Source organism: Ornithodoros turicata, chromosome 10 (assembly GCF_037126465.1).
Source record: "Ornithodoros turicata isolate Travis chromosome 10, ASM3712646v1, whole genome shotgun sequence".
Lineage (NCBI taxonomy): Eukaryota > Metazoa > Arthropoda > Arachnida > Ixodida > Argasidae > Ornithodoros > Ornithodoros turicata.
The window spans coordinates 19,334,062-19,362,021 of NC_088210.1; the positions used below are offsets into that span (position 1 = coordinate 19,334,062).

The following is a 27,960-nucleotide window of genomic DNA, read 5'->3' on the forward strand; positions in this document are numbered from 1 at the left end:
AGGTCCCGAATTCGTGCCTGCTTGCAGGTACACTTGCTTGCACATCGATATAAGCTTCGCAAAATGTCAGCAATACGTAGAGCCTGTTGCTCATCCCCATTGTCCTCAAAGAATCGAAGAGCTGTTTGTAGTCGCGCTTGAGCAGATGTAACCATTGGCTTGGCGTTGCTGAAGTCATTGACGCCAGAGTCTGAACTTGCCATGACAAAAGTACCGCCTCTGTTTTCGTAAACTGCCGAGCGACTGCACTATATTTAACTAACGGCACAACTCCTTGCAAGAGGGTCAGCCCCAAGTGGACGTGTTCGGAACAGTCATGATGTCATGCTGAATTCTCCAGGCCCTTCACGTGCATGAATAACCCCCTTTCCTGTTATAGTTATTGTGGACTGTTATAGAGGGCTGTAGAGGGGTGGGCATAGACGCTTGCCCTCCATACCAATACCGTACATAATAACGAGACGAAAGTGCATGTGCTACATATGGTTTGTACCTTGCTGGATCGTCCATAGTCCGAAAAGCAAGTTTTCATATTAATGAGATGATAATGCATTGAAAAAGTTTGGTACTCGCAAAAATTGTCCATATTAACGAGGCACGACTGTGCCATAATGCCTGCAGTACAACACACTGTCAAGAAATTCTATTACGGAATATACGAAAGTGTAAGTGCAGCAAGTGTTTTGAAATGTCCACAACAAAATCACTTTAATTTGTCCCAGCATTCGTAAATGTACAAAGTATGCCATGGCAATAATTTTTATGATTTGTACAACACGTCAAGTGGGTACGGAAGGGAGTACAAAATACTAAGCCAGCAGCTTGTCCCGTAAAATAATACGAAAAATACGACATTTTCATATGCAGTCACAGTAACCACAAATATGAAAATATATGGTTAAAAAAAATCGAACCATTCTATGTACACCCCATTCGCATGTCATTATATACATATACAGAGCAATCACTATTGAGCAGTAAGCAGCAGCGGTGCAGTAACTGGCCATAACCTGTTGGCCACTGCAGATGATATTGAGGAAGGCACACAGTTGTCCGGATATGAAGATACTGTTCTCTGATTAGCATGAAAGGTGCAAAATAAATGTCCAGACGACTAAACATCACGACAGTAACATTAAATATCACTCTTTGTATGTGATGGAATGTACCCAAGGGGCTGTGTTAGATGTGCCGTTCACTTTATCCGAAAACTTGCTGTGAAGTTTGAGAAAATCCTTAAGGTTACTATCATCTCATTATCAAAATTACGAGGGCCTATTGAATGCTCTAATTCCACAGCCAAATAACTATTCTTCAGCTTCTTCAAGTTCTTCAACACCCTGATGGCAATGATGTCATGCAGATCAGGCAGGGCAGTTTTGAGTCTTGAAAGTTTATAATGCCAAAAAGTTTAAAAAGTATTTTAAAAGTTAAAAAGTTATTGTACTCGACAATCATTGCCACTCCAGCACAAAGTATGTACCAGCCCATCCATTTGTTAACTAGCTTTGAGTCTGTCTGTTAAGTGATATTTTCTTGAACAGAAAATATCTAGTCTACCATTATTTCTCTGTGGTATGTACCCTGTTAGTGGTGTAGCCTGTTAATGGGCACTTACAATAAATATCCTATTCTGTACTGTTCTTGGTGCTGGAACGCAAGTGCTACCGGGATGAACTTTCGTTGAACGCTCTCTCACTCTGACAGTTGATTTTTGACATGGCGAACTTGGCTGATTTTACTTTGTGTATAAAGTATCTTCATTTCAGCATGTGTTTGTTGCACGCTACAAAAAAGCTGCCATCTAGAAAGCGAGATGATGTCATGAAATTTGTGATGTGCACTTCGTCAAAATACTACACAAATGAAATTTCTGTACAAAGCAAGCTTCTTTGAAGCACCACAGCCAAACGAGTCTAAAACTAGAATGTGCCTTCTCTGTGCGCATTTTTGTGAAAAGGATACTGCACACATATTTCCCCCTTTTTTTTTCTTTCTCTCTAATTACACTCCCCTGGACCTTGAACGTTTCCATTATGCAACAATACTTCTACTTTGACGTCCTGCCTCCATTTGCCTCAAATGTTTTGTACACGTGAGCACTCAAGGTACCTCCTAGCTGATATCACAAACACGCACAATTTTTGGAAGACATATACATGACATGAGCAAGCAGTTACGGAAATTGAGCGTTTCTACGGAGCATGCTCTTTTCGAAACAATTTGTTTTCCTATTTACCAACCAGGAATTTACCCACTGTTCACCATACATTACACTTCTTCGCAGTCTGCACCTGCGAATCGTACGCGCACCCAAAGGCAGTAGAGAACTCTGGCAGCTGCTGGACAGTCAAGAGCACCCTGAAGTGTAAAACCAGAGTGTTAGACAAATGGAATTATCAGGTACAGCAAAGCCGTACGGAAGAACATTATCGTACAAATAGTTTCTGATCTGGTCTAATACCTTAGTCTGTTTGGCGCTGACGTGCTTGTGGCGTTGGCGTTGATGACGCGGTCGTCCCTGATGTTCTCGCACATAGACTGTGAAAGAATGCATTCCGTCAGTATTTCGGAAAGCAGCACTTGAGATTGGTGAGCTGTTCGTAACACGTTTCACGTCGTGCGTAAGCGTTGAGAGAGACAAGCAATGATAGCACAGGCCCGACTGGTTAGACTTGTGCGGACACGTATGCGATTGTGTACCCAATTAACTATGTGTTGTACCAAAATGTTTGGGTAACATCACTTGTCGTCCATAGGGTCACCAACTCAGAATGAGATAAATACAACTTATGGTGGCAACAATGATAACACACAGGTTTTGACAGTGGGCTCTGGCAGTATATAAAAATAACTTCTAGGCACAGATGCAAGTAGACAAATTTCAGTGTTGCGATCTTTATTGTGCGCAGGTACGTTATAACTTGCTTAGCGTCCATATCATGTGTTAGAAGTTGACGAGAGAATCCTAGCCATGGGATGTATATCGAAAGGCATGCAGGTGATCGAGAGTTAGACGTACCTGCGCGTATCCAACGAAGAACAATTGTTCAGGGCTGAGATCTAATGCAGGAAGAGCTCCAGTCGACTCTTCAGCTTCTTTAAATGCCTATAGAACATACATTAAGTATGTATGAGCGTTAGGACCTTTGTACAGGCATTTCTGAGCATGACGTGAATAAAGAGGTGGTTACCAGAAACGCCGACTTGACTCCAGCGATATCAGCAAACGCCTCCCCTGACGTTCTTGAACCGTCAATCTGAACAGTACAAGGCATTTACAAAATTAAACAGATAGCGATAGATGACTATAAAAGAGCTTTTTAATGCTGGCCATTAAATTCTTAAATTCATTACTATAATCAATTCTTAGAATTATCAAAATTGAATTCATTCTTTCATGCAACAGCATTTTGCACCTTTTCTCCATTCACGGTAGCGTCCGGATAGCTTTCTGCCAAGCATTGTAGCTTTTCTGTGTAGATTCTTCGGGTGGAATCTTCCATCAACTGTGGCCCCATGTCAAGCCCTGGAGCAAGAACACGAAGCTCTAAGTTTGTAACACGAAACTTATCGTTTTCCTTTACGGAAAAACGTAACGTACCCTTCTTGTCTAGTGCCTTAAATATGTGCGTAGCAATCAGACTGCCCAAGGAACCGTACTGTATCGACCTGCAGAAAATCAACATGCGGGCATGATACTACGCTAATTCACGTGAAACCCTGTTGTAGTGTTTCAACTCTATGATTATAAAGCCACACTGTGATACACATCCATTTCCTTCGAGAACGTCCAGAATAATGTCTAATTGTCTTCTTCACTTTGCTTTCTCCTTCCTCAACCTCCCCAACTGCCAATTGAAATAAATCTGTGACCCATTATTAAACTAACTGAAATAAGACATTAATACAGTAAATTCCTTTACATTGTGCAATAACAGGATACGCTGGCTTTTTTCATTTATATTACTTATAGAGTTCCTCACTTATTTTTTTTTTTTTTTTTTTTTGGGGGGGGGGGGGGGGGTTAAAATCGGGGTGACATCGGGTGAAAAAGTAGATGTTCTGGTTGAAAATAAAAAAGGAGCGCTTCTCACATTTTAGAATGTAGAATGACATAAGATACGGAACAACTGTGCTGAATGTCCAATGCTTAGTGTTCTCCAATGTCCGTATTTGTGGCTGAATTGGGACTTTGCAAAGTTTGTTTTTAGGTTTTTTGTTTTTTTTATCCAAATCGGGGGAGGGGGGTAAAAACAGGCTTTACCCTAAAACACAGGGCCATTACGAGGTACGGCAAAGCTAGGTGAAAAAGAGAAGCTATCCTGTTACCTTATGTTGACATAAGCCAATTCAAACTTGCATGACTAGCATGGTTTTGTGCCCATTTCTGCTACTTTTCAGGATGTCTCCAACAAGTTTAATCACCGAAAAGCGAGAAACCCTACTCATAAAACATATCTTCCTGCCGACTTCTCAAGCTACATAAATGTTGCACAAGGTGACAGAACCAATTGTAATATTCATCACTAGACACCCCTTAACTTGTAAAGAAGATAAAAGACGATTTCTTACTTTAGCTGGCTCAAACTAAAGGTGGGCTTCTGTAGCACGGCAAGTGGAACCACTAAACGATGTGAGACATTTGAAAAGCAGGTGAGCGTGTGATAATGAAATGCAAACATTACTGGTGTGCTCTGAAATAACGGTGCAACATGGTAGCATGTTAGTTAACTTACACACACTGTTGCGTTCATATATGTACTGCGCCACTGCATTTTGAGGGTATGTTGTCCACCTGCATATGAAAAAAGGTGTTAAGAACTACTTCTCATATCTGCTTGAGGACAAACTTTAAAAGTTCAAAGTATCATGGTCGTGAGCAAAGCTCTCTTTGATGAGTAGCAAGTTAACTAATAGACGAAAGGGTTCATTTCCAACTATAATCCTTTTTGAAAACTTCATTAATTACCATTGTCGGCGCAGGCACTTCTAATTCGAGAAGAGCAGCAACACTTTCAATTTCAATGTATGTGTTACATATGCGGTGTCCTGCAGCTGATGTGTTGTTAATATGTCCGTGTAGCTGTCCTGTGAAACTGTAAACCTTTCTGAGCTCCTCGCCTATGTGTGTGTGTATTAGTCATCTGTGTGTATATTTATTGATATTTTATTGTGTATCTGTCCTTACTGGCATGGTCTTCACCGGGAAAGCTACTATGCTACAGTGTCACTCAATCCAAGGGCATCTATTTTAGTGCATCCACTTGAAGTAGTGAAACTGTACCTCAGAATTTGAATTGCTACATGACTAAATTCAAAATTTTTTGGACCAGAATATTCTTGAGAGCATGAGTCTAAACCTTGAAAGTTTGAAAAAAAAAACACAAAAAACTTTGAATATGGTCATAAGTAAGCTACACAACATGAACATACACTTGGTCGATGCTTGTACCGGGAGCTTGGCTCAGTTCCTCAGCCTCCTTCATCCGTAGAAACCTTTCACCTTCAAATACGTTCTCGAGGTGTGACCCAAGTTTTACGATAAACTGGAAGGTAAAATTTCTGCGTGAGTACGAGTACATGCCCTCCTGGTGTGTAAATCAGTCACAGTCTGTCAAACTTGATGTTGCCACGGGTGATTGGGACAAGCATGAGAAACAGAACCCTGCTTAGAGGCAAGCATACAGGCAGAAGGAGGTATATATGTAGGCCTTAGACATCAAAATACATACTATAACTGGCAACAGGAGATACAAAATAAACAGACGTGAAACGTGTATTTGTGTTACCACGAAAAACATATGCGGCTTCCACGGCTACACCAAGAAGATATGCATCATGAATGCTGCACAATTCAGTGAAATAAGATTTAACTTCCCGGCGTTTGTATTTTATACATCAATGTACATTGGCAAACAATGTGTTTCTCTTCCAGCCAGGAAACAGTTTTCAAGCATACTTACGTCCTTGTAGTACTCTTCGAGGTAGCGAGAATCAGTGATGATGTTGGAATAGCCAAGCTCGACGTCGACGTCACCGATCTGTACGATACAATTATAAAGGATTTTGAGAAAAGCCCTCCAGCAGCTCACTAATGGCCGTAACCGTAAGGCTCTAAAAAGACTTTCTTACTTTCTCTTTCACTTGCCGCTTGTCTTGGATCCAATCTACATGACTCAGCGTTTTTTCACTGGCTCGTTTCACATTCTTAGCTATCTCCTTTGCCTGCAAAATGTTCATAATTGCGGTGACAGCTCCTACACTCTCATTCACGCTTGGATAACCACATAACTGCAGGCTCAAAAAGACTCGCGAGTAAAAGAAAAAAAAATTTCCAACAGGTCTGCTGCTGGGAAGAAGGGGCAATGGGGTGGCCGCCCCACTTGAACTCAAGCTGTGGTGCATCGAAGATAGAGAGGGTGTCGATATTCTTTTACGAGGCAGGTTTATAGTGCAGCATTGGCACATTCAGTTGTACTATCAATCTTGACTACTGCAGGTAACATTACCTACTTTGCGTACCTGTATCTGCTGCTACCGTCTCTGCACTTTTGCCGTGAAACGCGTTCCAAGTTTAAATGTGCATGTGTCTGGTAATCACACAGAGAAAGACGGGCCGTTGCCTAACTAACTGAATGTTGTAAGGTGAAGCTATTTTGGCATATTTTGAGTCATTCTGCATTCCGTGTAGCCTGCATCAATCTGCTACAACAACTACTTTAGTTGATGATGATGATGATGATGATGATTGGGGAGTTCTATCGCCAGGGGCGATACCCTACCCAATGCCACCTGCCACATTTTGTTTTTCCTTTCCGTATACGTGAGGTCCTTAATGTATCCGGCCTTCAAACCTCATCAAGATGAGGTAATGAGCATCAGAGATAATAACGCAGAAGGTGTCCCTGACCTTCTCAAGAACTTTCTCCTTGTCCTTGTACTGGTTAACGTAGAGCTCTCCAACGGCATGGCCCAAGTAGTGGCTTGTGTGACGCACACACTGCTCCCACCATTCCTCCTCAGGAAGGTTCACATCTTCAGCGCCTGGAACATACATGGAATTCGTCAGATTGTGCTGGTAACAGAAGACAGAACACGATGGGCAACAGAAGCAGCTGCTAAGAAGGTATACAGGGTGTTTCACCTAATGTGAAAAAATAAATAAATAAAACATAAAAAAATCTATTGGTCTGAACACTATGGGATCAACGATATTTATTTCTGGGGAGATTTTGCCATGATACAAATTTCAGAGTTGGCAAATTTCAGAGTTCAATTGGGAAAATTCAATTTCTCGCAAATTAAATTTGACAAAAGTGCTCAGATGTCATGGCAAAATCTCCCCCTGACGTAAATAGTGTTGACCCCATAGTGGTCAGTCAAATAGATTTTTAATTTTTTTTTTTTTTCCACATTAGGTGAAACACCCTGTATATAAAATTTGTCATCGCTATAGGAGACGACGCCAGAGCACAAAGTGACGTCGCTTACACTTGAACAATCCAGGTTCTTTCAAAAATTTGTGTAATGTTTACAGGGGGCATTTAGATTTTTTAGCAAGGCTGATTTATAATAAACACCATTTTTTTTAGTCTGCAGTGGCACTTTATATGTAAAAGTTATATGTACCTTTTTAGGACTAAAATAAGCGTTAATATTAGAGCGTGCGAATAGCAAAATTTCCATTGCGAATAGTTTAGAGTAATTCCGAGTACCTCATGGTGAAATATTTGGTGGTGCTGTGCTCATTAGATGATTTTCTGCTCCGAACATGTGAGCCTTTTCACCCAGCATAAGATATTGTGAGAGAAAGTCCCTCTGTGCTGTGTAGGGTAGACTGCATTAGTGGGATGAACTGCATTGAGAGTTAGTCAACATGTTCCATGCAGCCTGTTTTGTATGCATCTCCTCATTTTTATGTTTACATTGTGAATTGCCTGTACTTTCTTTTAGAAACTGCACATGGTATTTCCATCTGTTACTGATCATAACTCTGGAAGTTTGGAGAACATTTACTGGAACCTGCAATGCCCAGAGCACAGTGTTCACCATGAGCTCACAAAATTTGTTGGATTTAGTGAGAGAATATTGTAAACAATGGAAAGCGGGCTTAGCCTAACACTCGAGTGTAATTAGGTGAAGCCGACTTGCAGAATGGAGCAGTACACCAAAAGAACAATGGCAGTAACATGAAGTGGGCTTCACCTAACTCTTAAATGTAATGAGGCGAAGCCGACTTGCAGAATTGCGACAGTGTAGCGATACTTCGCTTCAGCACAGCGCTCGAAAAATATTCGAAAATTTCGAATACTGAAAATAGGTTGCAAATAGCATCAGATATTTGTTTCATATTTGAAGTTTCGAATATTCGCACCGCTCTAGTTAATATGTTTGCAAATGAATTGAATGATTTAGAATCATTTCAGTTGCATCACACTCCCATAAGAGCCAATGGATCCTGCGCATAATGCCACCAATGAGCCTGTAATGGGGTTCTATCGACCCTCCACTTAGGAACCCTTGCTTTATGGATCTTCAGGTACATCTGACCAGCAGTTAGAAAAAACATTTGTTTATATGGTATCTTGCACATCTGTGTTGAGGTCTTGGAGCAGGTGAATCACATCTCGGCTTTCTTTTCGCTGTAAAATTTACATCCTTCTGATCGTACAGTTTATGACACTGTAACACTGTGTGATCACTGCTACCCAAGAATGGTCTGAACTATTGTAATGACTCAGATTGCCCACGGAGGGGACCCAAACGAAACAGGTACGTGCCTGACCTGACACATCTTAAGTGAAGGCCTAGCTGAACTTGTGTTATATGGATGTGTATATATCATAAGATGAAGAATTCCACTTGGATACAGAGACCATGGTAGCTTTTGAAACATGATGCCACTTGAATTAGACATCCTTACCATGCAGCTTTTGCATAAACTTGTAGTACAGGCTACGGATTGGCTTGTCCAAGTGTGGCGCATACTTCATCACCATCCTCCAAATGACGTAGTGATTCAGTGTGCTACAAGTAACAGCAAGACACATCATTAACACATAGACGTCCCAATGTGACCAACAATGTGCCGACAAATGCCGACTTCAGGGGGAAAGCGGTCATCCTAATCACTATGCCACAGGAGCTGGTACAAACTCTTTAAGCAACACAAGTTGGAAAGCAGTTTCAAAGCGAGACAAGAAACACATATACAACATTACAATTTTCATAGATAAATTGGAAAGGAAAATCAATAATTCCGTCAAGACTCCGTGACAAGATTACCGGTGTTGTACCGGTGTACAACACGAATGTTATACTGAGTAGCCATGCATCCGCTAAGCCTACGGCGTGCGTATTAAAAGACCTACTGTGTATCGGTGGTGGAGATGATTTTGCCGAGCTCATCAAAGTAATGTGGATGCGTCAAGTAGATTGGCATTTCCATAGAGATGGGCGTACTAGGGAAGTATGCTTCTAGAAGCCTCTGCCACTTGATCTGAAACAAGAATGGTACCAATCGTGGAAAAAAGTTGGTGAATTTGATACATAGGAGCTACGCAACTGATAAAAAAATTAAACTGAAGAAATGTACAAAAAATACACCACTTACAACAGGCAGGATGTGAGTTAGATTATAAACTGTCCGTCTCTCAAACATCACAGTATTGTTTCCAGGTGTGTCCAATCTCTGAAATAATGTTACGAAAAAGTAAGTGAAAGGTAACGAACAGATAGACTGTTCTCTTGGGCACACCAACACACTTTCGAGAATATGGATCAGGGACCGTGCTATTCTCCAAATTTTTACAATTTCAGTGACTCATTCCTTGCAAGCCAGGTGGTGCTAGTGCGAGGACGCGAACCCGAATGACGTGTACAAGCAACATGTTTCAGTGTCAAAAGGAGCGGGCATTCTAAATGAAAATTGACATTTGCCCTTGACGTCCGTTAAACAAATTCTATGTAACTCTATTGTGATATCACAGATAGTGTATTGTCATCGAGTCTCGGTAAAATATCACACGCAAATTTATGGTCAGTATTATACGAAAAGGATATGTTCCTGCTATCGCTAATGTACCTTATGAAGCTCAAACAGATTTACTTCTCCAGGAGTTTATTAACATACATCAGCTTCATTCATTCGCTCTCTACAAATTGTATATTAATGTAATAAAAAATAGTAACACTAACTTCCTGCAAGTATTTCATCTCAAATTTGCGTTCTACCCTATCCAACTCGTGACGCTGGGAATGGGCAGTTCCCTCTTTCCGCATATCATACTATATAGGGCCTGACTTTTTCCGGTTATATTTTTTGGCAACATTTGGGGGGTAAATATCGGATTATATCTTGCTTCAATAATTTGTGCGTAATCGGGTCGAACTGAACTTCATTAAACCCAATTCTTCAGGTGTAAATCTTCGGTTTATTCGGCATAATACTAACGAGAAACCAGTAGACACAGAGTAATCATTCATTTCCATGCTCAGCAGGGTCTCAGGGCCGCAGGGCCGCAGGGTCTCTGCTCTGTCAGTCTGTATGAGCGTATTTACACATTCACAACACAGTTTCCAAAGTTCTGTGTTAGTTGCAATGACTAGGGATCCCCCTGGTCCATCTGTTATAAATATAAATATATCAATATCGGGTTAAACCCTGTTCTTTTTTTTTTCTAATTTAAAGTCGGGGTAGATATCGGGTTTAGTCGGGCGGAACCATAAAGAGTTAGAAAGTCAGGCCTTAATCATATAGAAGAACTATCTCATCAATCTCTAACGCACATTGTCTATATGCTGTCTATTTGTGCATGCCTAATGATCGTTGCTACAATACGCTTCTAGGTTAGGCTTGCACAATAAAGTCTGTTGCTATATCCGAGACATTAAAGTGAGTAACCTAAAGAGTACCTCAAGCAGGCGTCTCTCATAGCTGGCCACGTAGTCTGCAATGTTACTTGTCTGATGTGATGGTCGCTCGTCTCTCATCAGGTCGGCTACTTTCTCGATGAAGTCCTTATATGCTTGAACAAGCTGCAATGTCAATTCATATAATAAAAACCAACCCCACACCTTTAGAACAGTGCCGCAAGATCACATGCAACGTGCAGGTGCAAGGTCAGCGGGTAAAATCAGGTTAATATATTAAGAGTTACATTTTATTAGGGTTCTGGCATTTTCAGTGTGGGTAAGATCAGGTTAATATATTACGAGTTATTATTAGGGTTCGGCATTTTGGCACGTGTATGTAATGTGCAGTGGTAACGAAGCATCCTTTCCTTCATCCCACCAATGCCTCAACATAATTGCACTTAATTTCACCTGGAATCAGATAGAAAGTAGTCTCTGAAATGGCTGAAACATAAATTTATGGTACACAGAGACATAGATTTTATTACTATTATTATTATTATTACTATTATTATTATATTACATGGAGTACCATAAAGTGCAACTCGCATCCTACCTCCTTGTAGTGCTTTGGTGCTGAATCCATGTAATACTCATAGGATGGAAATGCAAATCCGGCTGGGTCCACCTGTTATTGAGAGGGAATGAACAAAAGGAGAAGTTAGCAGCAGTCACGCAGTCCGAAACTGTATAGATAGCATTTTGTTTTACGCTGACTGTCATATTAAGAATAGATGTACGTGCACGTATTTTGGGTTGGAAGCACAGGAACAAATTTGACACACCATACAATTGGGGGAAAACATAAAATAATAAATAGAAATAAAAACATAAAATGGTGAAGCAACGAGAAGAATCTATGGCAAACAATTCATTAACATAACATCAAATCCACGCGGAGACACACAAGACTTTTGCAGAGGTCTTTTTCGCAGGTTTTTACGTCCGAATATTATGTCCTCCACAAATGACCACATCCGTACGCTCGTCGGAGGCGCGCGAATTTCAAAACGTTCGCTTTCCACCCGCAGATCAAGATGCCACGCGGTATCCACGGATGTAAACCGCTACCGGCGACACCTCTACTTATCGCCGCGGGATCGTATTTCGAATCGCCGGAAGGAAGTGTGGAGAGAGGTGGGAGAGAGAGATACCGAAGCGAGCACACCGCGAGACACCGCCACGGGTCACATATTTCTCATTCCAGGGAGGTGCCGAAATTTCGTCTGTGGGGGGTGGTGCAGGGGCGGATCGCACCCCCCCCCCCAAAAAAAAACGTCAGTTTATGCATGGGATTTTCCTCTCTCCCTCTCTCCCCTCCCCCAAACCGAGGGTCTGGATCTGCCCCTGGGGTGGGGAGGTATGTGACACCCGCATGGGTTTTCACGTTTTTTGAGCTTTCTGACAAGTATTTTAGGGGGGATACTGTAAGACCTTTGGGAGTTGGGGGATGCTGGAAAAATACTTATATACACTGCCGCGCTTCACTCGCTAGTATAGCAAAAGCACTCCCGAATATTTTTCGGAAAGGTATTGTATTGTATCGTGGTTTCTGAAGGTTAAAAAAAAAAAACGAAAGAAGCTGGCAACATTGATCTTTTTTTTTATTCTGTGTTAGCGCCGCGAAGCAACTGTGGCTACAAGCGGCGCACAGACGTGGACAGCAGGAAGGAGTGGGAGACAGGGATGTTAATATGCGTCCTGGGCCGACTTCAGGGGAAACTGTGCCGACATTCGTTTGAAAAGTCTTCGGAAAACCCAGGGAAAACCTCAGAGAGCACAGCCGGTGGTACGATTCGAATCCACCACCTATCAATCTTGTATACAACACTGGTACAACATTGTTCTTCCAATTCCACAGCGGAGACGCAAAAGTAAAGAACGTGGCGAGTATATATGCGAAGACAGACACGTGATGCGAGGACCGAGTGAAGCTTCCAACGACGAAGAGCAAACGGTAACGGACGTTCCTCAAGCGCTACTACGCCCCTTCCAAGAGTAAAAGCCACTTTACCCAAAACGAGGAGCCAAGGACCATAACAACAATGAGCAGGGTTCAGATTGGAATACATAGAGCGAGAGAGGGTGAGAGAGAAGACACCCACTTTTGTCTCGTTGCTGCTAGAGTGATCGAGTCGTTTAACGTCACAGCAACGCCGCTCTTGTTGAACAATTTTGTCTTCTGCTTTGGAAGTATAGCGCATTCTAAGGGGAAGCACAATAACAATGGGGTCTTTGTTTTGCGTGTTGAACGACGTTTTGTTGCAGCTTCGACTTCGTTGTGATTTGATTTGATTTCGCGTTAGCGCCGCGAAGCAACTGTGGCTATAAGCGGGATACAGACGTGGGCAGATGGCAGCAGGAACGAGCGGGGGGGGGGTTAGTATGCGTCCTGGGCCGACTTCAGGGGGGATATGCGCCGGCATCCGTCCGAAAAGTCTGCCAGAAATGCCGGTGGTAGGATTCGAACCCACTACCTCCCAGTCTTCAGCACGATCTTGTCTACCACCAACGATGAACTTCACCACATAGCACGCTCCTAGCCAACCGTCATCCCGAATGACAACGTTCTCGCCCCTGATTTGTTGAAAACGGGAGGCGGAGCCTAGTTTGTGCATTATGCACAGCGCAGAATAGGCTCCGCCTCCCGTTTTCAACAAATCAGGGGCGAGAACGTTGTCATTCGGGATGATGGTTGGCTAGGAGCGTGCTATGCGGTGAAGTTCATTTCTAAGAATGTTGGTGGGTCTTGTGTTTGCCGTAAATGGTTTGACTTACAGTCACTATATAAGCTTATGTAGTGACTGTAGTTTGATTCAGTCCTTCCAATTCACGTTATTGGAACGCTTCCGTTGTCCACATTGCTGCACGGCTGGTGTCCACCATCGCTGCATCTATTCATCGTGTTGCACCCTTTGCAGTTGGACATCCTTGTTCCTCCAGGTCAGCACAAATCTGTTTTTCCCTTCGGTTCGCCCCCCCCCCCTTTTAAGTTTGGTATCGTATCGCTCCACGGAGCCTTATCCTGGTGGCGCGCGCCCATAAGCAATGCACAGGGCCAGTCACCTCAACCGTTGCACACACGAATTCAGCTTTTATCCCCCCTTCAAGAAGAGGTTGTCGACCGACTGGCATGAGCAACCTGCGCTACAGGTTCCTGCATACTGGACTATGTTCCTCCTCAAGGACGGGACCCGCCCACTTCGCCGCATCGTTCGAAGAAGACGTTTCCTGTGCTACAGAGTCACTGGGTAGGCTCGAGACAAGACGAAAAAGTTAGGTTAAGTATTGCGGAGTAACCCACAACTGCAATTTCTTGTTGCGGAAGCAACAAACGGCGGTGAGGTATATATGATGATGCCTTCTGCTGAACTACACTTCCGTCGCTTCCACAAAAAGGCTCGTTCCCTGAAACTTGTCATTAATGATGATGATGGTGATAATCATCATCATGGTGATAATTGGGAATTTGATAATTATCAATTATATAAGACCCCAAATTCCGCGAATTTGAAAGGCATGAGCAAATGTTTGATACACTATAGTGACACTTTAATTTTATTTTACAAATTTTATTTTCACAGTTTGCTATACGGGTGACTGGTAAGCATCTTGACTGCGTTTGCAGCGCAAGCGTTGTGAAATGTGGCTTTTCTCAAATTCGGTACCGGGCAATCTCAGGCTCATCACGAAGCAAGCCACTAAAGACGCTAATTTTAGCATCGGGAACTCGCGAAATTTAGTGGACGCGAATATGCGCCCCGTTCCGCGAAAAATTCAGGCCGCAAAATCTCAATATTCTTCCCAAAAAATTGACGGTATTCCAATTAAAGCTGTTCGAAAATACCGGATAATATTTCTTCGAGCGTCTCCTCGTGGAACGTGCAAGCACCCTCGTAGAATGAAAAAGAAAAATATTGTGAGCAATTCATTCTCGTCAAATTCGCCTAGTATTTTAGGCACACCAGTAATAATTGGTGGAGCATGTTGGCGGGGTTATATAGAACAATCGTTGTGACTACACAGAGAAGTCACCGAGGTGACAGCTGAATGACATATTCTGCCATGACAGGATGGATCTCGGCGTCGAACCGTCCATTCAGTCAAAGCTCATTGTTTTCCGCAGCCGTATTGATGTCTGCCTGTCGACATCCATTATGGCTTTTTTATTTTATTTTTTTGTCAATTTCACAAACCTCAGTATTCCTGAAACAAACGTCTGTATCTAGGCAATGGGTATTCGTTGTGAAACAAGAACGGTTCGAGAAAGCTAAAAAACCAAAAGGCTACAGAAAAGACAAACTATGATGATCAAGGAACCTTACGCAGTATTTTTTTTTTTACACTTTTCAGGTGTAAATGTCTTGTCCCGTATGGCACATACATGTGCGGCGTAAGTTTCTCATCATACAAGATGGTGTTTTCCTAAAACTCCCTTTTTGAATAGTGTATTCTATATAAAGCACCATTTCAAATGGCAAATTCTACAGAAAACAACATCTCATGGGGCCATACTCCATTTAAAACACTGTTTCAGACAGATGTATTTGTAAGTGCTCAAACGTCGCCTTTTTTTGTTGTTGTTGTTGTTGTCGTTGTTCCATTTTCATCGTTGTTATTACACTCAGCTGAACCTATGGAACAAAAAAAAGTGTACAATACCACGCCTTCGACACGCTGAATGGTGAAAAAAAAAATTCTCCGTGTGACGATCTTGGAGTATATGGATGGCAGATGTGCTTATAACAGTTGGGAGAAAGTGCAGTGTACGTACATTATATAGTACTGTATAGTACTGCAACTATATTATATATTGCTGCAGTGCATATCCTTCAGGAAAGTTCCTTCGGAGGCCCCAAAACCGGGACTCGGAGAAACGAAAGTCATTTACCCGCTCCCCACCCTTTTTTTTTTTTTTTTTTTATACTCGCGTCGGAGAGAGCCCATGTAATATATTTCGTACTCTATAATCATCTCTTCTCGAGACGCTCAAGGAGAAAAAGAGCAACGCGTCTTCCGCCGCATGAGGATCTCGCCCCATACGTCAGCCGCAGGTGCCCTTTGAATTTTTCCGTCACTGCAAAGAGTTGACTGACAGGGGCCTTACACTCCTTTAACGCATAATTCTAGATCTAGACGTGCAATCTCAGAAAATTTATCTACTGAACAACATGAGCCTCTTACGTCCCAACTGCACTCATAGCTGTATTTCTGCAAAATTAAAAGTGAGACTCTGTCGAAGTTGGCACCAGCTTCGCATTGCCTGAGAAATTAAGGCGGCAAAGCTACATTGCCTGCGTTGTCAACAAAAAAAAAATATTATATTGTGCACCCTGTCGAATGGATGGGACATTACTCGCGTTGGCGCAGGATACTGGTGTTGTTCGCATCGTGAATAAACTATCCCCGTCAGTGGTGGCAGAGTAGGAGACTGGCGTCATCAAGGGGGCGACAGTAAAAATAAAAGTAAGCAGGGCCGGTGCTAGGGGTGTACGGGGCCTGAGGCAAAGGCAAATCGCGGGGCCTGTTTCACACGATTAAGTGCATATTTGATATTTAGATAAAAAGTTATCCTTGGTTGAGGGCTTGCTTTTTTTCTTTTTTTCTTTTTTTGCAATAGACGGCCATCGTGGCCAGTCCAGACAATGCGCGGGCGTTGACTACGGAGAAAAATCCAGCGATGCTCAATGGAATGATGAAAATTCGTCTTCCGTTCAAGAATCCACGTGTTAACGCTTCACAATCTCGTACCGCAAAGACATGTAGCGTCTACCATAGGCACGGGCAATCATTACTTATTATTGGTGAAGACGGTTCAGTTGTCGCTAATATTCGACGTCCCACACTTCGTACCTGCACACGAACGACGTTTTCCAGAACACTCTAAAAACAGAACTTCGCCACACAGCACGCTCTTAGCCAATCACCGTCCCGAATGACATCGTTCTGCCCACCGGATTGGTTAAAAATGGGTGTGATAGAGGCATCATTCTGTGCAGTGGTTGGCCTTCACTGTCTCTGTGAGGCCGACAACGGCAAGCCCTATCATCAGCACCGCCACCACCTTCACTGTGCTATGTGGTGAAGTTCTGTTTTTAGGGTAAATGATCCCGAGGAAGATGCGCAAAACGTCATAGCTTTCTGCTGCCACGTGACATTGAGCGCTCAACGTCACGCCTTCCGTAGCAGACGACAGTGCCGATGGTGTCGTCTGCTACGTGGGCAACTCCGGCAACTCCCTATATTCCGGCGGCGTGCGATTTGTAAACATTACGTAAGACGAAGAACTTCCGCCTCGAAAGCAGTTTTTTCTTTTTCTTCCACTAGAATAATCCTCGGGGATGTCACTCGTGTGAGTTCACGGTCTACCTCAGGTTCCGCCTCGACTAATATATAATTCACAAATTTGGACAGAACGCCGAGCTTACTTTACAATCTTTCTACCTTGCTGTAGCGCTGGCGAAAGCCTGTACCGATCACACAGCGTAGGTTAATCACCTTGCGGGAAGAACGCAGAACCAAACAAATAAGTATCCAACAAGGGGTTACAGAAGATCGCCGATGGATCAGGGTGTTCTGTCTTATTCTCTTCTTTCCTCACCCTCTCCCCCCCCCCACACACACACAAACACTTTTTTTTTCTGTCCATATCCAGAGCAAACAATTGACCTCGACCCTGACTCCTCCGCAAATCTAATGCAATGTGAACGCAGCCACTAAGGGCGGAACTAACCGCCATCTCCGCTGACCCGGACAGAGGAAAGACACGCTTGTCTACACACCTACGGCAGCTCCCGCGTGCGTGTGTGCGTGCGCCACAGCGTCAGCCGGTCGTAACGGAAACTTTCGTTGGAGTCACGCAAAGTGTTGTGCATTGTATTATACCCCGTACCACAAAAAGTCAAAATGCCGCTTCTGACAAAAAAAAAAAAAAAAGGAGAGAGAGAGAGAGAGAGAGGAGGGGGAAGCAAACAAATCCTAAGGTCAATAAATATTCGGCAGTTTCTGGAAACAGAAGGGAAAATATTTTTGAATGTACGCATCAATTGCTGGAGCCTTATGTGAGAAGCACATTATGAAACAAAGTCAGCCTATGTAGGTGAACGGAGGGTACATGCGCATTTCTATAAGAAAAAGAAAACATGTGTTAAAATGAAACATAGGAATGTCGAACACATACAAAGGAACGTACGCCTGGGAAATTCCGGCCATTTCAAGTTCCATCACTAACAACGTCGATATAGGCCGAGAAGCTTTTCAAAGGCATTCACGGTTCAGTAGCAAATCAGGAAGCGTCAATTGCTTTCCAGAACATCTTCAGTGCGCCCTCGTACACCCAAATGATTTTTCACGATTTGGAGCGTACCTAACGTTACCGGAAGTGTGCCTTCTTGTATCACCGGCGACAAAAAAAAAAAAAAAAAACGTCGTTTGAGAACGGCACCAAAACGCATTCGACAATAAGCTGACACAGTGACAGTTCAACACTAAAGAAATTTCACGGGCCTGTGGTAATGACATTTGCAGAAATATCCCTGGCACATTGGTGGAAAGAGTGAAATGGTCACCTGTCTTACAGTTAGAAAAACTCCAACGTGCTCTTAGGAAAGGGAAGTGGGTGTCACCGCGAGTCCGCACAAGCGATGTAAATGGCGAGATATCGGCGAAGGAGAGCGAGGACGAACGCACACGCCAACAAGATATCGCGGAAGAAATGCCAAGAGCATCCCAACCACGGTGGAAGAAACGATGGAAGAGTTGCTGGAGAACCCGAAGGAAGGCTCTCGAAGCAGCGTTTGCTGCTAGCAGACGACACTATAGCAGACGAGGATCGTTCATCCGCACGTGCGATCCTATCAGGCTAGATGTCGCCGGAAAGCGAGGAGGAAAGCGCGCGCCAAGAAGATGTCGCGGCAGAAATACCAAGAGCATCCCAACCACGATGGACGAAACGATGGAAGAGTTGCTAGAGAACCCGAAGGAACGCTCTCAAAGCAGCGTTTGCTGCTAGCAGACGAGCATCGTTTATCCGCATGAGCGACCTGATCGGGAGAGATGTCGTCGGAGAGCGTGGAGGAAAACATGTGCCAAGGAAATGTCGCCGAAGAAATGCCAGGAGCATCCGAACGGCGCTGGAAGAAACAATGGAAGACTACAGAACTGAGAGGACGTCACAATCCGGCACTGTCCTCTGTTACGGAATATCTTGTGGTCGTGCTCCAGGATCCCATGATTAGGAGAGCACAGAAAGACATGACCCTGAGCTCTCGCGCTCACGTGACAACAGATAGCTATGACATTTTACACGTTTGAATACACGGAAAACAGCCAATTTTGCACCGATATGCAGCGTACCTATACAACTGCAGGACATTCATAACTCTTTTAGTTGCGTGCTGCGTGCCTTGCCAATGTAGCTGCAGTATTTACAGCTCTGCTTCGCATCGCTCTCTTATCGTATCCTATAGCTATAGACTTTGGATTCAGACACTGCAGGCATATCGTCGACAGCGTCTGTATCGTCTGCGTTAATCTTATGCACACACAGACAGTTGCTCACTGAGCAAATTCCAGTTTGTTTAACTGCACCCGTAATAAACGCCCGAAAGCCGTTGCCATCGACTATGAATATTAAGCTTTCGAATAAGGAAAGGATCGAATAATCCTGGCGCGCACTAATCTCCTCTCTTTCTCAGCGTACTACAACTGACACGCACCCGCGGTACCAGTGGAAAGTATGCAGTGTATTTCCTGCAGAGAATAAAAACTGGCTGTCAACCGTCTTTGCAGGCGTATTTGATAATGTAATATGTGCGTATAGCGTTTGACTGTGATTGATCTGATATGATCGACTCATCATCAACTGAATTTCGATAATTTCGCACATAAATCTCAAATTGAGTTAGATCCACTTATTAATGGGCTCATTATGGACAGACCTCAAACGGAAATGTTGATGATACACTCTTAAAAATGAACTTACAACACAGGGCAGGTAACAATCAACAATCAACAAATCAGGGCAGGTAACAATATCATTCGAGATGATGGTTGGCCAGGAGCGGGCTATGCGGTGAAGTTCATTTTTAAGAGTGCTGTCACAAAAATGGCCTACGCCTCCAGTTTCCAGCAAATCAGAAGAGAGAACGATACCATTCGAGATGGTGGTTGGCTAGGAGCGTGCTATGCGGTGAAGTTCATTTTTAAGAGTATACTGCATCTCTCGATGCAAGGCCGTTGCCTGCTACTTCTACTGCTGTTTTTAATAACGATGCAGGAACCTGAGTCATAGTGGTTCGTGATTGGACCCAATTTGTATAATACTCCGAAGGCGACATTATGAATGGTGCAAGAAATGTTCCTATTGTTGGCGATATATCATGAAACAGAAACAAAAGCTTGGTAATCATCGCATTGTTTCCCCTGAGAGGGCACTGAAGGGAAAGTAGACGTCAACATCGGATTGTTACTTTCTCTGTCCTTCTCAAGTGAACGGAGATGACATTTTGAAGGACTAAATTTCTCTTGCGAGGCGAGAGAGAGAGGGAAACAAAATTAAATTACGCACTTGGTAAGCTGCACGAATTCTGGGGATATGAAACTGAACCCGAACGTTTGAGCCAGAAAAAAAAATTTCTCTTCGGTGGAGTAGTCTCCGAGGTTTTTGGCGTAGAATTTGCTTTGCTGACTTTTAATTTAAAGTAATTGTCTTACTTCATCCATTAAACTTAATTTATTATAAAATTGATCGGAAGGACTTCAATTATACATCAAAACGTGGACATGTTGGCTTCTGCGAGCCATTACTTTAAGTCTATAGAAGAAGAACTGAAGAGCTAACTATTAAAATGAGGAAGGGAGTCGTTGTGCCCACGGTGGTCGCCTTATATCTAAACCGGTCCCAACAGCTTCGTCTGATGGCCCAGCCGGCCCAAAGCAACCAAGATCACGTCCACGTGAACTATATATTGTGTCCCGGATGGAGAAAATCTGCGTAAACCGCTCGCTGAACTACAAGGGAGCCCAAAATGAGGTCGTGAAACAGTTTTTTGCGAAATTCGTAACAAATGGTGAAGTCATCGTCGTATTGAGAAAGCAAGATGAGGAAGGTGGCGTTTTCATCGTGCGTGTTATCTAAGTCTCTCCTTTTCAACTACATATTTCGCACTACATCGACATCTACATCGACATCGTCGTCGTTTAGGCTGGCGTAATTTCGGTTCCCAATGAGGACCCAGTGTGGCAGTAGCACAGCTCTTTCCTTCCACCTCCAATCGATCAATGCTGTGGTCGGGATTCGGAGAAATCGTCCTCTGGAGAAAATGTCCCCCAGAAAAAACGTCCCCGGTGGGGACCTACGTTAGAACCGGGTCCTAGGTTAGTTTAGGCACGGTTTAGGCTTGTTTTTGACAGTTCACCATGAGGTTCAGGGGGCTACCCACAGCGCCGTTTGACGAAAACTACTTGTCTTGATACTTTTCTTGCGGGGACGATTTCCCCGGGGGACATTTTTTTCGGGGACGTTACACTTTGAAAGGCCTATTTCCGAAAACAAAGCCCAGTATAACAATCACTGATCAACATTTATGTGAACTGAACGTGAATATTGTAACATTCTGAATACCGACAAAGATACAAATGCAGACGGCTATTTCAGCCACTGTAAGCTGCACACAGTTGTCGTCACCACCACAACTGACCTCAGCTCGACACACTTCAAGGCAAAGACTGGAAGAGGCGAGTGGCATTATGTCTTTCTTGAACTCGCTCGACATAAGCGAAATATGATGCCCTAGATACGATCAATTTCCACGGTGACACGAAGAACGGGGTCTCATAAGGCGAACAGAAGGGGGCGTTATACCCACAGATGCACGTCGCAACAGAGCTCTGTCGATGAAGTATAGGAAGCAGACAAATAACGCTTTGATCGAAATATACGCGGAATATAGCGGCGACGATTCAGAGGAAGGGCGTGCCGTTGATGACCCGCGAACGTCAGACAGTTTGTGTAGCAGTTGCGTATGAAAGTTTCTTCTCCAGCATGTCTTGAAGAAGCATCTGCAGGGAGTGGCTCCGCAGCGTTCTATGCATCTCGATTGAAGAATTCACTACAACTGTCCCCCCTCTGCGACATCCCCACATAGTATAGTAAAAAAAAAGGAGAAAACGCAAAAATACCAGACCACGGAGAAGAAGCTCCGTTCCGCTCCTAGCAGACGACACCGCACGCGTCTCTTGCTGTCGTCTGCTACGGAATATATTGTGGTTGGATGTCGTCTGCTTGAGCCAATCGCTACAGTTGACTTCAAACACAGGCTTTCTGTGGCTACCAGTGGCTCGTCTCCATAGCTGCGGCCGCCGAAAGCATGGTCGCGATTGGCGGATACCGGAAGACTATTGTCGGAAACCAACCAACCGTGTTTATTATCTGTTTAAATGAGAACGACATTGTAACTTCATCCCTTTCACCACGGACAAGAGTATGCAGTCCCTTGTTATCAAAGTATCTGCATCCAATACCTCCACGGCCCGTAAAATCCGGCTAAGCTGAGGACGAATGAATGTCCTCAGCCCCCAAAGCGTGGCAGACGACACCCAGCCGGCTGTCCAGTAAGGTCGTCCGGTCATGCTCCGATTGTAACTGATAATGCAAACACGCTTCTTATTTTTCTTTTTCACGCAGATGTTCGTCAAGGCAACTGTTTTGTGGCTGGCCCATTAAAAGATAGCATCCTGTAATATGTGGCCTCAGAAGAAATATTGTATTCATGCAGAGCAGAAGCTGTCTCAGGGTGACCGTGATGCTGCTAAGACACGTTTTCCTTTTTCTTATCGTCCTTTAGCTAGGACGAGACAGCAAGGTCAACCCACGTTATGTTTGTCATTATGCTTTGCAAATAAACTATTCCCATGCAATAGGCTCGACATCTGAATGACCTAATGAAATAGCGCTGGCGATGAACCGCGTTAACTTTTGAATCCAGGAAATGATTCCATATGCGGCTAAATATAGCCCTATAGACAAATATGTTTTTTGGCACCCTGCCAGTCTGGGATTGTAATCGATACGGACGCAAAATATACCGTGACGTTGCAAGCGACAAGGGCTTGTTTCTATAGCCTCACAACAAAGTATCAAAATTAAACTCTAAAAACAGGACTCCACGATGAAATTCTGTTTCTCGAATATACCTGAAAACAATCGCATGGGCTGCACCAGTTATGTGTGAATACGGAACAGTTTCTCTCGAGTGGAAATAGAAAGCTTGCTCATCGACGAACTCAACTTTATGGTATACACGCATAAAGAGCTTTAACCTTAATTTTGCCAACGCATGCTCTACGCCAACGCTTCAAGTGAGTCATTACAGATTTTCAAGACCTCGACCGCCGTGGTGACCGCAATGTCAAACAATTCAAAAGAATGAGTCACATATCCAATCACTCCCAGATAGTTTTCTTCCGCAGGACTAGTGGAGTGATGTCCTTGCATTGTGTGCCTCGTCTGGCACTAATTTGACCAGATGACCTCGACTTCCACTGAATGGAAGGCGTGATTCAACCGGCATTCCTCCGCACACCCTTTTCAGCACACAAGATTCAAATGTAGGAAGGGAGTTGCCTCAGGACAGAAGCCGCCGATATTTCGAACAGAGACTGTTCTTCTTCTGGCCGCCCAGAAGAAGAACAGTCTCTGTTTCGAAATATCGGCGGCTTCTGTCCTGAGGCAACTCCCTTCCCACATCTCTACCGGTTCGCTGGATTTCTACCCATCAAGGTTCAAATGTGGTTCAAGTTGAAAACCGCTAGTAGCATTAATACACCAATAAAGGAACGCAGAAATGGGGCAAACAAACAAACAAAAAAGAAGAGAATCTAAGCTACCACAGCTAATGTTTGTTGTACTTAGATTATCCTGGAAAGCAAAGGACCGGTGTCTGAAGAGCCTACTGCAGACCTTTGCCCAACACATCGTTGAAGATAATCTTACAAGAGGACTTCGGTTCATGGAAACCGACTTTCATCGATAAATGCATACTTGCACATTATTCCGTAAAGCGTTCCTCTCCCCTAACGCAGCGCATGATTCTATATTTCTCGGAACACTTACTCTTATTGCATTCCTACTGGGATCTCCATGGACATCCGGTGTAACACCGATGCGGAAAAACGGCGTTACTCCGTAGTCTACCACCAGCGTCTTGAGCGTGAAATCCTTGTCCCAACTTTGTACAGACCACGAAGACGCTCTCATGATACTCCAACCCCCAGCTTTTCTCAACATCGACACAAACACAGAACGTGCATCGGCGGTAATACTTCGATCTTCCATGCATGCCTGATAGAACCGTTTCACTTTGGACTGCGGTGAGGTTTCCCAGGCGTCCTGCGGAATCAAGTCGATCGCATTTCGGACGATGTGGTACACATCCTCCTTGAGTACTTCTGCTACGTCGACTTTAGTCCGCCGACCGAGTTGATGCTGAGACACGAACCCGCCGCACGAGTAAGTGTAGAAATCGTCGCATGCCGGGTGAGATTGATTCAACGATGTCATCACCTGCGAAGCGATGCTCAGACATTCCGCACTGAAACACTTGTTCGTTGAGTCGTTGTAGTCGCCCTGGTTAATTTGGACCGCGAGGACGATTATAATGATAAAGAAGACAAACAACAACACACAAAGCAAGACGATCACCAGCGCTGGGATGTTCGAAACGGCAGATGTCACTTGAGCTCCCAGTTTAGACATCCCTTTGGGACCCTTGTCCCTGTGGTTTCTAGCGTACGCATCGTCCATGCACTTATCGTTCTCCCGGGGCTCTGCCTTCTCTTCGTCCACAGCCTTGTTGTTGTCGGCCGACATTTTGGTGGTCCCCCCAGACACAATTATCGGGGACGCTGGCTGTTGCTCGCAACCACTCACTCGGAACTTCCCTAGAAATCAAACTATGACGCGACACTGTACACGACGGAAGCAACAACACCGAAAAGTCCGCTGGCTCAACAACGTGGTAACACTCAGTAACAAACTCCCAAGAGAAGTCGCTCGAAACTTTTCGGGAAGGAGGAAAGGAGGGGCGGTGGGGGAGGGCAAAGTGAGGGCGCCACTTGATAGACACGACGTGTGCGTGCGCGCGCGCGGGTAGAGGGCAGAGGAGAGGGAGAAAAGTGCAGAACGTCTACCTGTAGACGCCGGTTGCGGTACCGGTTAGGCCGTCCCAGCCGTCTGCGAAGCAGAAATACCGACGAAAAAACAAAACAAACAGGCTACTTTTTTGTTCCCGATGGTGGTAGGGCAACGCGTTCGTCCTCTGCGTCAGTACCTTGCACTGCAACCGTAGTTTTCCGAGTGGTAATTAAGTTTAAGTGGCAATAATTAATTTTAAGGACATTACATCGTTAACTTCCAGCGGTGCGTTAAGTACATTACCATTGCTCTCTGTAGACTTTTTCGCGGGGAAACCATTGCTGACTTCACAAGAAGAACCGGGAAAGAAAAGAGTTAATCGGAAAATTTTGCAAACTAGGCAGTTGCTCTCTGTTTCTCTGTTTTTTTTTTTTAGCTATTGTACTCTTGTTGGGTACGCATCTAATTGGTCAAAGTGAGCGTTATAATTGTACTTGCACACCAACAGGTCAGAAGCATTCCGTCCTTCGATAAAAGTCTGGAAGGTTGTAAAGTTGTTTTCGCCCAGCACACATGGGTATGCGGTGAAGCGCAGTTTACGTGCAGTCATATTCTCGTATCTTGTAGGGATCTTCAGGAAATGCAGCTGTTTTTTTCTTATTAGATATTTTTTCTTCCTTCCTCTCAGAAGAGCAGACCGCTCCCCTTTTTGAGGACACGAAGTTTATGGCCGCGCGAGCAAGTTGAATATTCCCCATAACACATTCCGATTCTCGGCGGGCGTGGCCCGGTGCGTCGTGGTGAAGATGAAAGCTCCTCGCCGTGGTTGGCCGTTTCCACAGTGAGATCACTGTTCGCGTACCACCTTCCAATGATCTGGCCGTATTGGATTGGATTGGATTTAAAAAATAATATGGAGATTGTGGCTCCACCAGTGTGCGCTTCACATTTACCCTGTCCCGGGCGCAAACTCGTCTCGCGACGGCTCTGTCACCGCTGATGGAAGGCGTATATTGCGGCTTTTTCTCTCACAAATCCTGTTCCTTTTGCGTTGACGTCAAGGTAACATCATCTTTCAATACGCCATAGGATAATTTTTCTCACTTTAGTGCCCCACACGAGCGGTATCCTTCAGAATATCCCAGCGGAAGATGCACAGAACGTCACAACTTTCTGCGTAACATAATGTCTCGTCCTTTCGTGCTCGTCTAACCACGGGGAATGTCCTGCTGCGCACCAGAAGACATTCCGTAGCAGACGACAGTGCAGGTGGTGTCGTCTGCTACGTGCGCTGTACGACATTTCCAGTATTCCGGCGCCGTGCGAATGCTCAACATAAGACGCGACGAAACATCCGGCACTTTTTTTTTCTTCTTCTTTTCTTTTACTAGCATGTTTCGTGGGAATGTAATTCACGGTTTAAGGAACGAAACACCATCGGACGATGTTTTGGTGAAGCTGCGACAGAACGCAACCAATGACACTTCAGTGCCCGAGCGCCTTCGGGCTCCGGAGTGGCAGACATCCGTGTACTTTCGCCCCGTTTCGGACATATACTGTATACGGCTATAGGCTCCTACTAAAGCAACAGTTAGCACAAACTGACTTACCCATATGCCTTTCCCATTGGACGCATTCGTTTCTATCCTGAATCTCATAAAGATGTCCACACTCAGGTTTGCCATGACGTAATTAAACACCGGCAAATTGGTGTCTGGATCTGGGTAGAACACATCCCTGGATTCGTCCAGGTATCTGTTAAGCTTCGAGGCATTCAGCAGAGCTCCCACACTACCGCCTCCAGAGTTCATGCACGTATCGTAGAAGACACTCACTTTCGATCTTTTATCAATGTTCTTCAGCGCCGCGGCAAGTTGTCGTACAACGTTCTCCTGGATGAGGTCCTCACCGGTACCGAACAGTCCAGCAACGGTGCACGACTTACGAGGAGATTTCGAGCAGGCGAACTTGTGGAAGTCGTTGCATGCGAGGGCCAGATGTCCCACCTCATAGGCAAGACCATCGGGATTCAGCACCAGGACTTTTTCCTCTCTTTGAGTGTCCGGCGACAGGAGGACGGCGAGTAGGACGATAGTAAGAAGAAGAACGAATATGACAACTCCCATGATGACCAAAGCGGCTGTATAGCGCTTAGGAGCCTTGCGGAATGTGAACTTGATCTCTTTAGGAGTGCCTCGGGGTGGCCTCTGTAAGGGCTCCGCTGAAGGGCCCGTAGGCTCCTTGTAGGCCTTCTCTTTGGAAGCCATCGTCTGTGTTGACCGTCCACGGAGTAAGTCGGATCATCAATGTTAGAAGTGTTAAATAGACGCTCGCGTTGGTTGCTGGAGTAGCAACCGTCGAAAGTCCAAGGATCATCGCTTCCGCTAACATTCCTGCGCACGTGAGCGTTATGTGTTCGTCTTCTAGTAGAATAAGCAGTTTTTGCCCTATACGGGAAAAGGCAACGCAGAAACGTGGCCGCATGAGAACGGGCTTCCTGTTTGTATAATGGCGATGACTTGGCCAACAGGTATAGGGTTTCTATGTTAGTAAGTCACGGCGCAGCGCTGTGCATTACTCATTAAGGTTAATTACGTCACTTATTGGCGATATTTTTACCAAACGGCTGCACACATAAGTTAGCAGAGGAATAACTAGTGACAAGCCAATGAAAGCGCCCATCAGGCTTTAATTGATTATGTCAATTCCGCGAGACATTCCGTAGCAGACGACAGTGCAGGTGGTGTCGTCTGCTACGTGCGCTGTACGACATTTCCAGTATTCCGGCGCCGTGCGAATGCTCAACGTAAGACGCGACGAAACATGCTGCACTTTGAGTTTTCTTCTTTTTTTTTTTACTAGAATGTATTTTTTCACTATAATTTTTAAGTGCAGAGCCCACGTATCCG

The 27,960-nt window shown here is 44.4% G+C and overlaps 1 protein-coding gene across 2 annotated transcripts; it reads right to left on the bottom strand.

Annotated features, from left to right (window-relative positions):
• Positions 1 to 691: 691 nt before the first annotated feature.
• Positions 692 to 27,363, bottom strand: LOC135370838 (endothelin-converting enzyme 1-like). 2 transcript variants are annotated; one of them, XM_064604713.1, is made up of 18 exons: positions 26,662 to 27,363; positions 11,474 to 11,545; positions 10,918 to 11,040; positions 9,617 to 9,694; positions 9,375 to 9,502; positions 8,927 to 9,030; positions 6,914 to 7,047; positions 6,136 to 6,228; positions 5,967 to 6,044; positions 5,437 to 5,549; positions 4,740 to 4,798; positions 4,576 to 4,627; positions 3,605 to 3,672; positions 3,420 to 3,529; positions 3,195 to 3,260; positions 3,023 to 3,109; positions 2,465 to 2,541; positions 692 to 2,361 (listed from the first exon to the last, which is right to left on the bottom strand). In XM_064604713.1, the coding sequence occupies exons 1-18, from the start codon at positions 27,316 to 27,318 to the stop codon at positions 2,262 to 2,264; spliced, it is 2,199 nt and encodes a 732-aa protein (XP_064460783.1). In that variant the 5' UTR covers positions 27,319 to 27,363; the 3' UTR covers positions 692 to 2,261. The 2 variants fall into 2 exon arrangements, with proteins under 2 accessions (XP_064460783.1, XP_064460782.1); XM_064604712.1 differs by lacking the exon at positions 26,662 to 27,363 and adding an exon at positions 24,032 to 24,984.
• Positions 27,364 to 27,960: the final 597 nt, after the last annotated feature.

Bases quoted from the DNA above. Each gene is read 5' to 3' on its own strand.
- LOC135370838 (XM_064604712.1), bottom strand. From the start codon at position 24,787: ATGTCGGCCGACAACAACAAGGCTGTGGACGAAGAGAAGGCAGAGCCC. The intron at 11,546-24,031 runs GTAAGTGTTCCG...TCTCAATAACAG, and splicing joins CCAGTAGGAATGCAATAAGA to GTGGACCCAGCCGGATTTGC. The intron at 6,229-6,913 runs GTCAGGGACACC...AACATTTTGCAG, and splicing joins AGGAGAAAGTTCTTGAGAAG to GCAAAGGAGATAGCTAAGAA.